The following is a 17,651-nucleotide window of genomic DNA, read 5'->3' on the forward strand; positions in this document are numbered from 1 at the left end:
ATCAACTTTGGTTCTTAAAACAGACAAAGTAATTATCGTAGGTGACTTTAATATTCATGTTGACGATGATAAAAATAGCCTTACTGTTGCATTTAACTCTATATTAGATTCTGTTGGTTTCTGTCAGAGTGTAAATAAACCAACCCACTGTTATAATCACACTCTCGACCTTGTTCTGACTTATGGTATTGAAATTGAGCAACTATTAGTCGAACCGCATAATCCTGCTTTATCCGACCATTTCTTAGTAACTTTTGAAGTACTGTTACTAGACTACAAAGCATTAGTCAAAAGCTCTTGCAGCAGAAACCTATCTGTTAGTGCTATAGCCACATTTAAGGAAGAGATTCAACCAATACTTAACTCGATAGCATGTCTGCGTGTAGGGGAGGAAACTTATACAAAATGTACACCACCCCAAATTGATCATGTTGTTGATAGTGCTACAGATGCGCTGCGAATAAAATTAGATTCTGTTGCTCCTTTGAAAAAGAAGAAAATAAAACAACATAGATTAGCTCCATGGCATAATGCCGAAACCCGCAAAATAAAGCAAAAGTCTAGACAACTTGAAAGGATATGGCGTTCCACTAAACTTGAAGAATCTCGTTTAATTTGGCATATTACTCTCAATGAATATAAGAAAGCACTGCGTAAAGCGAGAGCAGCCTACTACTCTTCATTAATAGATGAGAATAAGAATAATGCAAGATTTCTTTTCAGCACTGTAGCCAGGCTGACAGAGAGCCACAGCTCGATTGAGCCTTCTATTCCCTTAGCACTCAGTAGTAATGATTTTATGTGCTTTTTTAACGATAAAATTGTTACTCTTAGAAACAAAATTAATGACCTCTTGCCTTCGACCAGTATAGTGTTATCAACAGCTCCCGGAATCGTAAGTTCTAATATTACACTAGATAGTAAACTAGAATGCTTTTCAGCCATTAACCTTGAACAATTACATTCAATGATTCTCTCTTCTAAACCATCAACGTGTATGTTAGACCCAATTCCAACTAAGCTGTTGAAGGAAGTTTTTCCATTAATTAGCACTTCTTTATTAAATATTATGAATATGTCTTTATTATCAGGCTATGTTCCACAATCATTCAAAGTAGCAGTGATAAAACCGCTTCTTAAAAAGCACAACCTCGATCCAGAGGTTTTAGCCAACTATAGACCTATTTCTAATCTTCCGTTCCTCTCAAAAATTCTTGAGAAAGCGGTCGCAAAACAGTTGTGTGATTACTTAAAAAACAATGATTTATTTGAAGATTTTCAGTCTGGCTTTAGAACACATCATAGCACAGAGACAGCTCTGGTTAAAGTCACAAATGATATTCTAATAGCCTCAGACAAGGGACTTGTCTCTATTCTTGTTTTGCTCGATCTTAGTGCTGCATTTGATACTATCGACCATGATATCCTATTGCAAAGACTAGAGCACTTAGTTGGCATACAGGGAACTGCTTTAGGCTGGTTCAGGTCCTATCTATCTGAACGCTCTCAGTTTGTACGTGTTAACGATGAATCTTCCACGCAAACCAAAGTTAGCCATGGAGTGCCACAGGGCTCAGTGCTCGGACCTATTTTGTTCACATTATATATGCTTCCGTTAGGCAATATTATAAGGAATCATTCTGTAAACTTTCATTGTTATGCGGATGATACTCAACTATATTTATCAATCAAGCCTGATGAAATTAATCATCTAAATAAAATTCAAGACTGCCTTAAGGACTTAAAAACGTGGATGACCTTAAACTTTTTGATGTTAAACACGACCAAAACTGAAGTTATTGTACTTGGCCCGAAGAATCTACGAAACAAATTATCTAAAGACATACTAACTATGGATGGCATTAATTTGGCCTCCAGTGAGACTGTAAGGAATCTTGGTGTTATATTTGATCAGGATTTATCCTTTAACGCCCACATAAAATCAATTTCAAGGACCGCCTACTTCCATCTACGTAACATTGCAAAAATCAGGCATATCTTGCCTCAAAACGATGCAGAGAAACTAGTCCATGCATTTGTTACTTCTAGGCTGGATTATTGTAACTCTTTATTATCAGGGAGTACCAAGAAGTCAATCAAGTCGCTTCAGCTGATTCAAAATGCTGCGGCTCGTGTACTAACCAGAGTTAGGAAAAGGGACCACATTACTCCTGTTCTGGCTGCCTTACACTGGCTCCCTATAGAACACAGGATAGAATTTAAAATTCTTCTTCTCGCCTACAAAGCCCTTAATGGGCAGGCGCCATCTTACCTTAAAGAACTCATTATACCCTACTGTCCTACTAGGGCATTGCGTTCCAAGAATGCAGGGTTGTTGGTTGTTCCTAGAATCTTTAAAAGTACAATGGGAGCCAGAGCCTTTTCTTATCAAGCTCCACATTTGTGGAATCAGCTTCCAGTTTGTGTTCGGGCGGCAGACACCCTATCCGTTTTTAAGAGTGCGCTTAAGACCTTCCTTTTTGATAAAGCTTATAGTTAGGGCTGATTAGATTCAGCCCCTAGTTTTGCTGATATAGGCTTAGTTTGTCGGGGGACATCTTACTTCTTCCTTCTCTCTGTCTATACCCGTGTACACTCATGTTCCGATTAACCCAGCTTCCCCAAATGTCTTTCTTTTTGGTGTCTATATACGCTGGGATCCGGAGTCATGGATGATCCTGCGGTCCTGTGTCCTGGATCGTGAGCGCTGGATCTTGAGTCGTGGCTGTGGTCCTGGATCATAGGTCCTGGATGGATATCCTCGTGGATTCATCTTCCTAATATACACACATGCATTTCCAAACATTTGGACTACCTATGTTGCAAATGTATTATCTTTTCAATTTACACACGGCATCTATTGCACGTCTGTCCGTCCTGGGAGAGGGATCCCTCCTCTGTTGCTCTCCCTGAGGTTTCTCCCATTTTTCCCTTTAAACTGGGTTTTCTTTGGAAGTTTTTCCTTGTACGATGTGAGGGTCTAAGGACAGAGGGTGTCGTATTGTCATACTGATATTCTGTACACACTGTGAAGACCACTGAGACAAATGTAACATTTGTGATATTGGGCTATATAAATAAACATTGAGTGTTGAATTGGCAGATAAGCCTATACCACACCAACACATTTAATCAAGTCAAAAACAACTTGCTTATGGAGATTGTACAGCTGTCATTACACAGACAGCAGCTGCATCACATTCTGGCTTACATATTTTCACCATATTATTTTTACTTGAGCTGTCAACTGCCCAAACTAATAATGCAAAATCTTCCACCTAGGATATTCGGTTACATGCAGCAGTTCAAATAAGGACTTGAACAGAACCATCATAAATAACATCATTTAGTTTATTTTAAATGAGTGGGAATCGGAGACCCCAAATGGGTATGTGTATGAGACATTTTGTTTCAAAGTTGCAAAAAGAAATGTGTTCACAAAAATGTAATAGTGGCAAAATAAATAAAAGATTCTCACAAAACGGAAAACATGCACTGATGACTGCTGACCCACTAACCTCTAAGTGGACACATTACAGTCTCCATATTTGTAACAGTACTCATTCACCTGTTCCAGCTATGCAGTGAATCAGCTGCTGAAAAACATATGCTGCTCTAAAAGTGTAACTAGTGCACAAGGGAGTGGCAGAAGACACCAATAGATGCTTAAAACATCTTATAATGTATTTTCTGTTTACTGCATCACTGTACATATTAATCACACATGATGAGGCGTGTGGCGCAGTGGATAGAGCCTTGGTGTTGGGATCAGGGGAGCACAGGTTCAAACCCCACTGCAGTCAGCATGTCGTTGTGTCCCTGGGCAAGACACTTCACCCCAAATTGCTCCTGTGGGGATTGCCCACAGTATTGAGTATGTAAGTCGCTTTGGATAAAAGCGTCTAACAAGTAAAAATGTAATGTAATGAACAGCTAGATGTGCATGTAAACATAGGTAGCTTTAAGTTACTTATGCCCACAAATCCAGTCTCACTTCCAAGATATAAGAACATTTAAAAGCACATGCAAACCACCACAACAATTAGGAAACAATAGAAGACACTTTAATCACAGCGCAGCCCTAGTTTCATAGAAACATGGCTCTGTTCACAGGACTCGAGAATTCAAATTGCTGACAAGCTTATGTCCTCTTCTACACCACCCACCCTCTCGCTCTTCATCTTTTCAGTGGCTGAGGTGTTAAAACATGTCACATCATTACTGGACACAGGGACCAACAAAAGCGGAGCTAACAGAATGAAGACATTAGCGCACAAAACCATTCAGAACAATACCAAAGAGAGGGATGGCTGCACATACAGAGAAAGATACCTTCATCAGTGTCATATACTGAAAAGATTACAGTCACAACCTCTCTTTCAAGGTGTTTTGCTGCATCTCCGGTTTATAAGGAGGGTGGCAAATTAGCAAGGTGTTAGTAATCAGATGTTCAAGTCATTATTCTTTCAGAGGGTTTAAGGAAACAAAGGTGACCTAATTTCCCCTGAAGAGAGTCCTGAGCTAACTAAAAGAGCAGCTGAGTGAATATTTAACAGATCTCAACAGAAGTGACCAGATAAACTTTAATGATCATTGTAAAGAAACTAGGCCAAGCACAACAATTAAAAAGGATGTGGTAACCAATGGTAAACATATGTAACCAACATTTAAACCTAACATGTCAAGAAGAATGGTATGAATCAAAACAGAATGATTTCTTTTTTTAAAAACAGACTCAGACTTCCCTCAAATGTATCATTTTTATCACATGTTTTCAATAAGTCAATTTAAGTCTACATTTATTCTCAGTTTTATCTCTTTTGTTTTGTCAGAAAGCTTCACATCATGTTCAGAACTGCAGCTGAAGTTGTAGCTCTTTAAACTGACTTCAAACTGATGTAGTTACCTTTCCCCATGTTGGTCTGATATGCCTGAGCTGCTTGATTTTATGACACAGAACTTATTTAAGTTAATCTTGATTTGAAATATAATATGGACATTTAGGAGTTGTGAAATTTCTCAAATTAGAGAATACCCAACGGTTTATTTAAATAACCTCTAGGTAAATTAACGTGAAAAAATAACCAGATTCTAATTGTAGTTTTTTTGTACACATTTGAAGGGTTGATTGATTTAGAGCTAAAACAGCTGAAGATAATTCTGTATGTACAGATCAATCAATGTGCACTGTCCCTGTCAAATAAATATATAAATTAATCAGAAATGACTGATTCCAGCTATTTCATTTTTAGGATTTGTTGTCTTTTAGGATTGTCAACTAAATAACTTTTTTAACTGCTGGTCAGACCAAACAAGCCAATATAAGGCACCTCTGTGTCCTTTAAGGAAATTGTGTGCCGTCACATTTTGAAATTTCGTAGATCCTCACTCAAGTTCAAATATATTTTACTATATTTTTGTTGCAACCAGGAATACCTGATATCTGTGGGCTCTGTGACTCTATGCTGGCATGTACGAGTATACGACTGAGTGAGCATGTGAGTGGGAGGGGGAGACGGGTGAGGGAGAGTGACGCTGGCAGCTGTGCCGGTGGAGAGCCGGGCTGCGGATCAAGTGGCACCGGCGCAGAGCGGAGCCAATGGCCTGGGGGTCAGTGAGAAACTCAGAAGCAGCCAGGAGGTTATAGGAGAAAACTTCCTCAGCTTATTATGTGTCTGCAGAGTGCACACAATCTGCAGAGTCATTGAAAAATACAGGAGATGTGGAACGTTGGAGACGAGTCTATGGGAGATAAAAAACTGTGATCGCTTATTAAAGATGATAAAAACGTAAATGTCTTGTTAATTAGAGAGTCAAAACTCTTGCTTAATTTGTGACACTACATATCTTAAAAAGGTTTTTGTCTACAAGGGGAAAAAAAGAAATATCCTGAGAAACAAAAACTCACTCACTGAGGTCAACAGACTTCAGGGAGTTTTTAAGGGGTATATTGTGTACTTCAAAAAAGGCGGAAAATGGGCTGCAGTGATGTTCGTGATTATGATGAACAGGCGGAGCTGGCAGTTGTGTTACTATTTAAAAACACAGCTAAAGAAAGATGACAGCTAAATGGCAAAATGGCTCATCGTACAGAGGTGTGTGAAGATGAAGTGATATTAAATATATTAGTATATCTGCCAATTCTTCAATGACCTGATACATTCTGTCATTTCTTAAGGACTGCAGAAACGTGCTGTTCTCTGGTGGCAATGAGGCAGATTGGGTCTCTGAACGAAGGAGGGGGGGGGTTCACTTAGTTGGAGTCGGGGGTGCACCAACACATTAAAAACTCAGTTACTCAAACGTCAAGGTGATGTATTTTAAATATCTTGTTTTGTCAGTATAAACACATAGATGTTAAAATAATATGATATAAAATAGGATGAATATTTGTTTTAATGATTATTAAAGTATGTGCAATTATTTTCTGTCAATCAACTCCTTGTTTCAGATCTATAAGGCTGATGAACAGCAACCTATTTCTTCAAGAAATTCATAACATAAAGACATGCTTGACTTTATCATGATTCAAAGCTATGAAATATTGTTTAAAAGACAGAGCCTCCTGATGTTGGAGAGGGACATTAGCTCATACCAGGATGATTGTTTTGGGACTTTTTTCAACCCAGAAAATTCTCTCATCACGATGGCTTGATGATTTTTAATGATTTACCCTTACTCTGAAATTGGATTGATTGAACCTAAAATTGTGTGAAGCAAATCATGGAGTCTGAAGCTCAATGAGGAAATGTCTCTTTCATCCCCAGTGGATAGCACGCTTATTCTTGTTGAAAAAAATAAATTACATCTCTTAAAATTTGAAAACCTTTATGATTTTACTTTGAGTGCAGCCACCATTTCAAAAGGGAGCAGCAGATTACACAGGGAACTTGGCTTTTGGTTGTAATGTATTTACATTAAACCAGGTTACAAAAAATAACATCGGGCACACCTACCAGCCACAAACCCATTTAAAAGCTTACTTAAATTTGAGTTCCTAATCCTGGCTGGCACCAGTCTTTGAGCTCACCAGGCTTCGGCAAATAAGACTAAATATTAATTTTGCTGTTGGAGAAGTAGTAAGAAATACAAAAAAGGTAGTTAAAGAGAAAGAAGGATGTGGGAGAGAAATATAGGAGGCATAAAAGCAAAGAAAATATTCAAAAAGAGCTGAGTGTTTATTTTGGGTTAGCTTGGAAAGTAATCACTTTTGGAATAATTCATAAAGTACAGCAAGACTATGTTTCACTGTGTTGTCATGGTGGTGCATTGCTGAATGAGAAGTGCGATTCAGGAAAAAGGGAGAGTCAAAAGTGCTGATATGGTCCTCTACTTTCCCCATCACCATCGGTGAGTTGCCCCGCCATCACGGATGGGCGAATACGAGCTGACGGTCTGTCAAAGTTGGTGCGTTCAGCAGCGCTGACTATTCTTCTGGACAGACCTGTCCCTCGCAGCCAGTGTGCATAATACAAGCTATATTTAACATTCATTTTACCTGACTCAACATTTCCTCCCTTTCAGTTACTTTGCTCACACCGACATGATCACTTTGTCTTACCTAGATTAACTGGAAACAAGGATCAATTTAGGTCTTGACATAACACTTTATGAGAAATGTTAATCATATAGCTCACATGTAGCTGCTGCGTGCAGACGCTGTATGACACACACTGCTCTGTAACTCAAGGTTACAGGAGAGGAGAGACAAGGTCCGGAGCAGGAGCGCAGAGAGAGGACTTCTGGCCTTCAGGATATAGAGGACATGTTTGTCTCTTTATCCTGAAGGTGTATACAACGAGAAATAAAGTGGATTTCAAATATACGTCTTGCAAAGATATCTGAATTGTATGATAAAGATTAAACAGGCGAGTTGCTTTGTCAGTGCTGTAGCTGCTGCTTGTTGACATAACAGATTAGAGTCGTGCTCGCTGGTTTCTAGCTGGAGGAAGATCACCATTTTGAAGCCAATATATTTTGACTCAACAATGCTATGCTGTATAAGACAATTGTATTTTAAACTAACTTATCTTGCACAGGAAAACGTGTTCAATCAGAAACAATTCCTGATACTGTATGTCATTTGAATGAATTGGTCGTCAGTTTTGTCACAACTACTTGCTGTGACAAAACTCAACATTCAGATTCAACATATTTCCATGTTGAGTTCACGTGAGAGAGACCAACCCTTCAGGAATCCTCAAACTGAACTCAACAAGTCGTTCAGACAGAGAGGGGCCAGGTGAAAAGACGAACTATGAGGAGGCAAACCGATCTTGAAGGTAACCCGCGTGATTTAGGATCGTGCGAGAGGTGATTGCCTGACAGTGTCCGCAGAGGGATAGTGCGGTCATAACTCCTCCAGTCTTCACACAGAGAGTAGTCTCTGATCGCCATGGAAACACATAATCTACTCTTTTAGATAGTGGAGGAAGAAGGTGTGAATATGGTACATAGGCACACTCTTACGGTGTCCGTTATCACATCCATGACTAAATCTCAACATCGTTCTCTTGAGAAGACAGGTCCAAATCACTTTGAATAATAAGCAGCAAGTTAAACAACCAAGTGATTCCTTGTCTTTTAACACAAGGGTGAAACATAAAACCAGTTCACAAAAATATCAATGCAGAGGCATTTGACTGGAAACACAACTGATCAAATGTGACTAGTGAAAAAGCTCCTGGAAAAATGACTTATGTGGGCCGTTGGTCGATGAAAGTAAATTGCAGATCATTTAGTTAAATTGCAACTCAACAGGTGTGCACCGCTTGTCTGCTGATGTGTTAAAGGCATAGACTGGTCAAAGGGGATGTTTGCTTGTTCGGACTTGGATTCTATGCACGTTACATTTCTGTGCTGAAAAAATAATAAAAGTTTGTGATCTGTTGGAGGCTGTGGCTCAGTGGGTGGTGTGCTGGACTTCGAGTCAGGGGATAGCAAGTTAGAGTCCCACTGCAGTCAGCATGTCGTTGTGTCCCTGGGCAAGACACTTCACCCCAAATTGCTCCTGTGGGGATTGTCCACAGTCGCTTTGGATAAAAGCGTCTAACAAATGATATGTAATGTAATGTAATGAAATGATCCTTTTAAATATGCTTGTATCTAGGATCTATATTTACCAGTTGTGCTCTTTTGATACATTTTGCAGGTGCTCACAATAAATAAAGTATGTTTATTCTTTGTGGGCTTTTCTGCTCTAACATTTATCTTTATCTAATAAACAATGAACCTAGGGCTGAGGGATAATGTTACGATATTTAGCGGTCACATTGATGACCGAATAGAATTATCATTCTACACATTTCTGTTTAAAAGATTAGGCCATTAATCAATAACTCAATACAATGAATTGTAGTTGTGTTAAACAAATACAAACTAAATGTAAAACAATTTAGGTCGTTGATAAATAATTTGAAATGTATCCAAAATGTATGCTAAGCCTACATTCAAAATGTTTAAATAAAAAGGAACAAATGTAGATTGACACATATGAAGAGGTTGGTCTATATGCATTATGATTGGACACAGTTATTGCTTTGCTTTTACAGTATACCAATGATAGAAAACGTCCCTTTAAGTTGATATTGATTTAATTAAATGTATCCCGAAATGTTCTAAAGAGTCAGAGAAACGGGCAGCCATAAATGGCTTTCCTAAAATCAGCAGCAGCAGAGCACATAAATAATAAGTTGAGTTGTTGCTGATGAAGGATGAAGATGTAACATTAAATAGCTTTCCAAATCATTTTGTTGGATTCTGGCTTTTAATGCTCTCAGCCTCAGCGGTCTCCCCTGAGAACAGTTAAAAGGTTTCCCATCATCTCTTTCTCACACAGATACACACAGTCACTCAGTATGCACACATACCTTGGATCCATCCACACTGATGATGCGGTAGCTGTTGCGTGTGCTGTCGTAAAAGTAGGAGACGGTGACGGCCTGCTTGCTGGCAGGGACCCAGTTCTTCTTTGTGGTTGGGTCGATCTGGAAGACATGGGCCCTGGTGGTGTAGATCGGCTGCTCCCTGGGGGGCAGAGGGAAGAGGAGAGGGACCTTAATGAGGGGAGCATCACTGCAGATAGGACACACAATGTAACTATCAGGAGAGGGGCACTGAGCCGGGGCTCCAGAGCAGCAGAGTCTCAACAAGCAGGTGATAATGTAACACAAACACTACATCTTTCCAGCAGACTCAAGCCGGTGGCACATCAACACCCTCCCCTCTCAGAGGCCACAGTAACACATGCCTAGTTGTTTGTGTGAGACTGTGCACGTGTACGAATCTGTATGCACTTGCATGTATTTCCCCTGTACACATTTGAGAAAAGTATCTACGTGTGGTAATACAGTCGAACGAGAGAGGAATCACTGTCGTCTTATAAAAGAGGAAAACAAATATATTGATGTTGTCTGTCAGAATCATAAACAATTTGCAGGACTGTCTGTGTGGACGATGTGCTCAAAGTTTCCCAACATTTGAATAAATGTTCTTATTACCATAATGTTTAATCATTTTAGCCAAATCACCCAGCCATATTACACACATATCACTCTACAACAGCGGACTATTTTACATTGGAAGCACTCATTAAGAATGAATGCATGTTTCACAACGCTTTACCGCAAATCAATTAAAAGTCAAATAAAGCCTACGATAAAAGCCTGCGATAAAAGCCTGCGATAAAAGCCTGCGATAAACCGGCTCTAAAGAGCATTATGTTGACCTGACTTCAAACCCTCATGAAAAAAATACGTAAATAATGATGCTGCTTAGCCGTCACCAATTCAACAATGATAGAAATGAAAAATCGTAACATCATGTCATCTATTTTAGAGGACGTAGTAATCTGCTACCATAGAAATCAGTACATGGTCTGTGTGATTCAATAGTACAAGATTATCAACATCAAATGTTGTGAAATATGCATATAGGCAAAAAGCATACTATATACAATATGGATACCCTACCTACACAAAAGGAGAAAAAAAAGCCACAAGCTGTTTCCTTTACACACTATTGTTGGTTTTATTAAAACAATTAAATACAGAAACAAAATATATTTAGGCTGTACTACAACTGAACCTTTTAAGTGTCATAATAATGTGTCATGTCAAAGGCTAGTTTTCTTCCACTCCATGTTGACATTTTTGAGTCAAGTGCAGCTTGAGGTAAAAGGGGATCATACCTGCATGCGGTATATGCATATTCTCCATTTCATACTAATTGTCTGTGCACTTGACATCCAAAAAACAAGCACCTTGTGATGGTAGTGCTTTACAGGGACTGGACCCAGCAGGTGGTTGTGATGCTGCTCTATTAAGTCCCAAGTGTGGGAATAATTAAGTGGAGTGGCTGAATGAGAGAGATCAGAGGACACCTTAACAACTAATGGATGCAGATGAAGAATATGGGGCGGACAGATGGTACTTATCCTTTCTGAAGTCAAAATGTGAAGTGAATGTGCCTTTAGTCAGGGTGAAGTTTACTAGGCACTTCACTTTTTAAAGCCTATACTCTGCATTTCTGTCTCAGTGTTTATCTCCATCTTCTTTTATTTAATTTGTTCTGCATGGCATCTTCTGCAATTCCAGTTGCCATTACATTTTTTTTTACTGAAGATACGGTATGTTCTTCATCGTGTTCTTTATTAGTGCAATGTCACATTATAAACTGTCAAGGGAAAATGTATTCATTCTTGCAATGCGTCACAAAGAAATTGAATGTAAGGTGATGTTTACATTCATGGTTTCGTACCAGAACACATTTTATGCATCCTTAAATTCTAACAAACAAGTGAACTTTAAGTAAAAGGACTGAACATTTCATTTGTTGTGGTGAGTGAATCCACTCATCACAGTGATTCTATGTCACTGATGTTTGTCTGAAATGTTCATTTAAACAGCCTTTAAGGGTCAGAATGTTTTCTTCTTTCTAGGTAATAGGTGTCTTCTATGATTTTATATTGGATACATTATTTTTCACTTCTAACTGATTTTAGTAGACTCAGGTTCAGGTTATTTATTTGCACCCGTAGGTAGATTCTGTTTGCAGATAAAAAGACAAGGGTTCCATCCTGACACTAAAAACAAACAACAGACACATCTCTAATAAAAGGACTAGTAAAAGTACAAGTATACCCTGCTCAACCAAATCTCAAAATATTTAAATCATTCTCCATACAGTCTGTTACATGCTTCAGTTTGGGGGCTACTGGAATTATTTTAGACCTGATAACAGAGAAGAGCTTTTCAAGCAATCTTTCTACATCCTTTTTGTGTTGCAAGGGCGCTGAACGGGACGCAGTGGCATCATGTGCAATACAAATGTAATTGATGAACAACAAAGAACATTACAAATATTGCATGGGGGCGAGTTAAAAAAATAAATAAGCCTAAATCCAAATCATCTGATACCTCATTCACACCAACGCAACTCCGGTTCAAGCTCCGTGCTAGAGCTTTTCAGGTTCAGAACCGGTTCTTCGGTTTAGCTCCGGCTCTTTTCACACCGCCCAGAGTCCGACTGGTGCTGCGTCATTGCGTCATAGTTTGCGTGCCTGCTTCATAAAGCCAAACCACGCAGAAACCCCTCACAGCTGACACCGACAACAACAACAATGGCCGATTGTGCTCCAGCTTCCTCTGTACCTCTTCGGAAGACCAGATTCCCAGTAGGTAGCTGGTCTCTTCAGTGGACCACTGCTGCTTGTTAAGTTTCTCCATCGTTGTGTACAAGCTGGATAAAACGCGGGCTTCTTGTTGTTGTTCAGGAGTTGATCCCGCCCCTGCCCTGCCTCGACGTAAGCCTGACGTATGCGGTGCTTTTGCTCTAGCCGGACAATTTTTGGGTGCTTGAAACGAACCGGATTCCGGAGCTAAGAGGCTGCGGTGTGAACAGGCCCTGAAACACCGTTGGTGTGAATGAGGTATCAGGCATGTCCTTAATAAATCACTACATTTATTCCAAAGAAAGATACTTTAATGCACTTCAGCGAGGTCCCAGGTGAAAATAATGTCAGGCACGCAGAATTCATGAGCTAATAAAGGTTTTACTTCTCACAGAAATGAAAGCCTAATAAATGCACTGTCCTTTTAAAGCCTAATCTCAGTATTCATCTGCCCTGGGAACAACAAAACCCATTATACAGATCACTGTTGTTGATACACACACACACACACACACACACACACACACACACACACACACACACACACACACACACACACACACACACACACACACACACACACACACACACACACACACACACACACACACACACACACACACACACACACACACACACACACACACACACACACACACACACACACACACACACACACACACACACACACACACACACACACACACACACACACACACACACACACACACACACACACACACACACACACACACACACACACACACTGCAGCGGCAGTGTCTGGAGCCAGCTCACACTGGCAGGGGAAGAGGAGTGAAAGGCCATTAGGCCAATGCCGAACACATGGATGCACTCAAACAACTGTTGGTGAAATCCAGTGATCTGCTTTTCCCAGAAAAAAACATTATGTTGATTTAACTGGATAAAAGATGGAGAAGACATTTGGGACTTTGGGACCGTTTCATTCATTTTTCCGGTGACTGTCGGGTTGCTCTGTCCCCATCTGTTGCTTTAAATAATTTACAGGTGTGTGTGCGTGTGTGTTGGATGTGGCAGCTTTGAGTAAGTATTGCACTGTCAATGCCTACATACACCTACACACTCACCTCAGGCACCTCTGTACTGATGATACAGCAATACTGTTGTGTACCAGCAAGATAATACATTAAAAACAAAGCAATGTGCTTACAGCTGGACCTAAAGATGAAGTCAAACTAAATGTACCTAAATAGGACAACGTTTTTATTTTATTTAATGAATCTATGTCCCGGAAATGTACGATGAAACCCAACAACTACAGATTCAATTCGAGAAACTGCTGTGTTAGTGTGCTAAATAATTGCACGATACCTCCGCGCAGCAATATTGTGAGTGAAGCACCACTAAGCCTGCCTCCCTCTTGTCCCTCCTTTAAAATGTTAGCTTGATCACTACCTATGGTTTACCCAAACACTGCTCTCTCCAGAGTTTGAGTGAAGTATGCTGAGAGAGGGATAATCCTGCTGCCTAAAGACGACATTTTAAGATGATGCAGAATGACACTGGGCCCTGACAAAGTGTGAAAACAGCAGGCGGCTTCTACCTTTAACTAGGAGTTTGGGATGGTGATTTTAATGTGAGGTGTAGCAGCAATGTTTCATGTCAGGTATGTTTTTCCACCAAGTAAGAAAAACAGGCTCTTCCAGCTTCCTGACTTTAAACAATTCACTCCGGGTTCATTCCTAAATCAAACTTTCCCCTTTCAATCACAGTAATTGACATCTGTCCGAACAAGTGACACATGTCAACTTATTAGAGTATTGATAACCGATTTGTGAAACTGAGGACACACACTGAACAGGCTTTGTAGCCTGTTTGACAGATATCAGCACTCTCAGCAGCTTCAGATACATGCACTGCAACATTCCTCACGTTCCTACAAAGAGCAAACATAATGTGACTTTACCAGCTCCCGAAATCACACAACCCACCAGAAGCAGCAGATATAACTTCACAAACAGAAAGTGATATTTGAAGGTATAGAGTCTCGCGCTTAATGGGTCCGCAGAGGGACAGTATAAACACACAATATCAGCGTTTCACATCATGTTTGGAGTGTGTAATAGGCCGAGGCAGAATAAATAGTGAACAGTATACTCAGGAACCATTGTGTGGAGTGGAGACCCACGGGCACAATGATATGAATGAGCCTGTGACACTTTAAAAGGATCTCTTCATTAGCGAGACAACATCTCTCGGCCACCGGGACTTCATGAGATCATTGGCCTGTTTATAGACATGTTTTCCACCTTTGAATCCTCCAGAGACAACACAAACCTTGACAGCGTATTAACAAAGGACACAACTTTAGGAGCATTAGAAATCACACTTCCAGTGCTGAAGTGTGGAATTCAGGACGGAGAATTGTCCAGGCTCTAAAGCAGGACACTCACCAGGCTTCATCAATTACTTGGGATCATTATATTACAAGCAGAATATTCATAAAATGCGCTCCTCGAAGCTAAAAGTGGTCTGACTAATAGGAACATTTTGCATTTCTTTCTTTTCAAAGAACTTGAGGGGTGAACGATGCATTACTCACTAGTCATTAGTCAAACACCACAAGTACGGGAGGAGAACACGGAGTAAGAGCACTTATAACTCCTCACTTTCTTCTGCGGGTGCTGCGGAAAATAAACGTTACAATTGGCTTTTCTGTAGCACCAAGTAATAAAAGAACATCTTCTCCCAAAACTCTAAGAGAGGCAAAATGACAAACTAATTTTACATCGTTGGGTTAGGGTGCACAGATCTGGTGACTCCCGCTTTAGGAAAATTGCAAATTAGAAAATAAATGTGCGTCGTTTATTCGTGAACATTAAAAAAATACATCTAATAACTTGGATTCTCATTAGCCGGTGTAATATTATGAATTTTCAGACGTGTAATTTGTACCTGCAAGGTCTGCTGGAGAGCAAAACCTTTGTCTGAATGAATGAGCAACGTACGCATGCAGGAGAGTAAAGATCTGAGTAATCACCACCACAACGCCACCTGGGCTTTTAATGCAACAAACATGGAGCTCTAGTAGTAATGATGTCAAAGAAGAACAGCCTGCAGATACAGTAGCGTGCGTTCAAACATTCTCAACAAGAGATAAGCAGGCTTACACTCTCGGCTGTGTCATACTAGTCAGCAATTGTTGGAGATATTTATTGGGAAGTTTCACTGATACGTTGATGCATATGTTAAAGTCTTCAAAGGATTTACAGGTGTTATGCAACTAATTATTATATGCAGAAACTTAAGGAAGGCATGGATGTATGTTGTACCTTGTGTGGGGAACTCAGAGGAAAGCTGGTGCATTTGTTTTGGTCTTGCTCACATACAAAAACAGCTGTGGGGAAAACTGAAAGGAGCTGTTGCAGATCATATCTACACTGCTTATGGAACATATTTAGTTTGGATGTACTGAATATGACAGGGATCTCTCTATTCACAGTTTTATTTGATTCAACTCAAATGCCTCCTGTTTACCAAATGGTATGTGCTTAACCCAGACCAAGCTGTTGAGCAAAAAAGGCAAACTGTATAAAGCTGTCTGTCCATAAAAGAAATGTACAAACACAAAACTATTTAACTTTATTTTGTATGTGTTTATATTGCTTACGATCATTTGTCCTTCTGGATATTTTATAATGATATACTGCTGATAAATACAATTGAACTGCTTGTTGTATAATTGTCTATGATCAGGTTCAGAGCCCTGAAGAGGTAAATACAGTACAAATAATAGATATTTCTGGAAAAACAAATGATCTAATCATAATCAAAATACATATCCAATGTTGGTATTATACTGTAAGTAATATACCGTCCATTTTTCAAATAATTTGGTGTCGTCCTATTTAATATTAAAAGGTGACCATCATCATTGCTCCCAGTTTGTTGGCATCGTACAGCATAGTGAACTGTGCCTCATCCCCATTAAACTGGTGAGAGATGGACAGCATCCCATGCAAAAAAGGCAGCAGGCCAGAATCAAACCAGCAACCACAGCAGGTCCTCGCCACCATACTGAGACTATAGGATGCAGAGCCCAACTTAATCTAAGAGCTCGGGGAAAAGGGAGTGAGGAAGTCTCCACAGAAGCACAGCATGGCAGCAGATGGCCTCCTAGGCCTCAACCATCTGGTGAGGAGACGTCCAATCCACCATCACTATGTCTCCTTTCATTTACCCATGATTCCTCAACAGCGAGACCTGCTTTTACTCCTCTACTACATCTCTTCAAGCTTCCCCTCTGGCCTTCAAACACAGACAGGAAACACACAGTCCGATTAGGCTTACGGTCCACTCTCCTGGCCGAGCAGCCAAGAGACCCACTGCCACGTCACACAGCCTAATCAATGAGTGTTAATCCTTTAGCCGTCACTCTGTGGCCAGCCAGGAGATTATCATCTGTCCCTGTGTTAGCGCTCCCAGCATAAACGCTGGGAGCAGTATGCTGATTGCATTGCTGTCTCTGTGACCGCTTATTTAGTGAGAAGGGGCTTTCAGGCAATCTGAGACGCAGAGGTTAAGCTGCAAAACAACTTACAAATACAATTACCATCACTTTCATTCCCACTGTTGAGGTCAGCATTTCCTCACCCTCTTTAAAATCAGCAATCTTGAATTAGAAATATGTAATGTACTGGGCACACTGCACATAGGCCTATTATAAATTGGATTAGTATTGTGCTTAAGTCAAAATGTGGTGATCAATGTAAAAACAAGAAATGTAGCAAGTTCAAGAGGGCACAGATTGGTCCCAGGACCAAAGAGCTATGGCAGGAAGGAGACAAGTGGAGATCGATACCGAGGGTGGTTGGTGTGTGTGTGTGTGTGTGTGTGTGTGTGTGTGTGTGTGTGTGTGTGTGTGTGTGTGTGTGTGTGTGTGTGGTGTGTGTGTGTGTGGTGTGTGTGTGTGTGTGTGTGTGTGTGTGTGTGTGTGTGTGT

General features: G+C 40.1%; 1 protein-coding gene across 2 annotated transcripts in view; it reads right to left on the reverse strand.

The window, feature by feature from the left end:
- The window catches only part of homer2 (homer scaffold protein 2), a 45,660-nt gene that overhangs the window by 12,336 nt on the left and 15,673 nt on the right, over positions 1-17,651 (reverse strand). For both annotated transcript variants that reach the window (XM_034108213.1, XM_034108212.2), the window contains one exon: positions 9,870-10,026. In XM_034108213.1, coding sequence (XP_033964104.1) covers positions 9,870-10,026 — 157 coding nt within the window. The remainder of the gene's footprint in view (positions 1-9,869; positions 10,027-17,651) is intronic.

Source organism: Pseudochaenichthys georgianus, chromosome 3 (genome assembly GCF_902827115.2).
Source record: "Pseudochaenichthys georgianus chromosome 3, fPseGeo1.2, whole genome shotgun sequence".
NCBI classification, from domain to species: Eukaryota; Metazoa; Chordata; class Actinopteri; order Perciformes; family Channichthyidae; genus Pseudochaenichthys; species Pseudochaenichthys georgianus.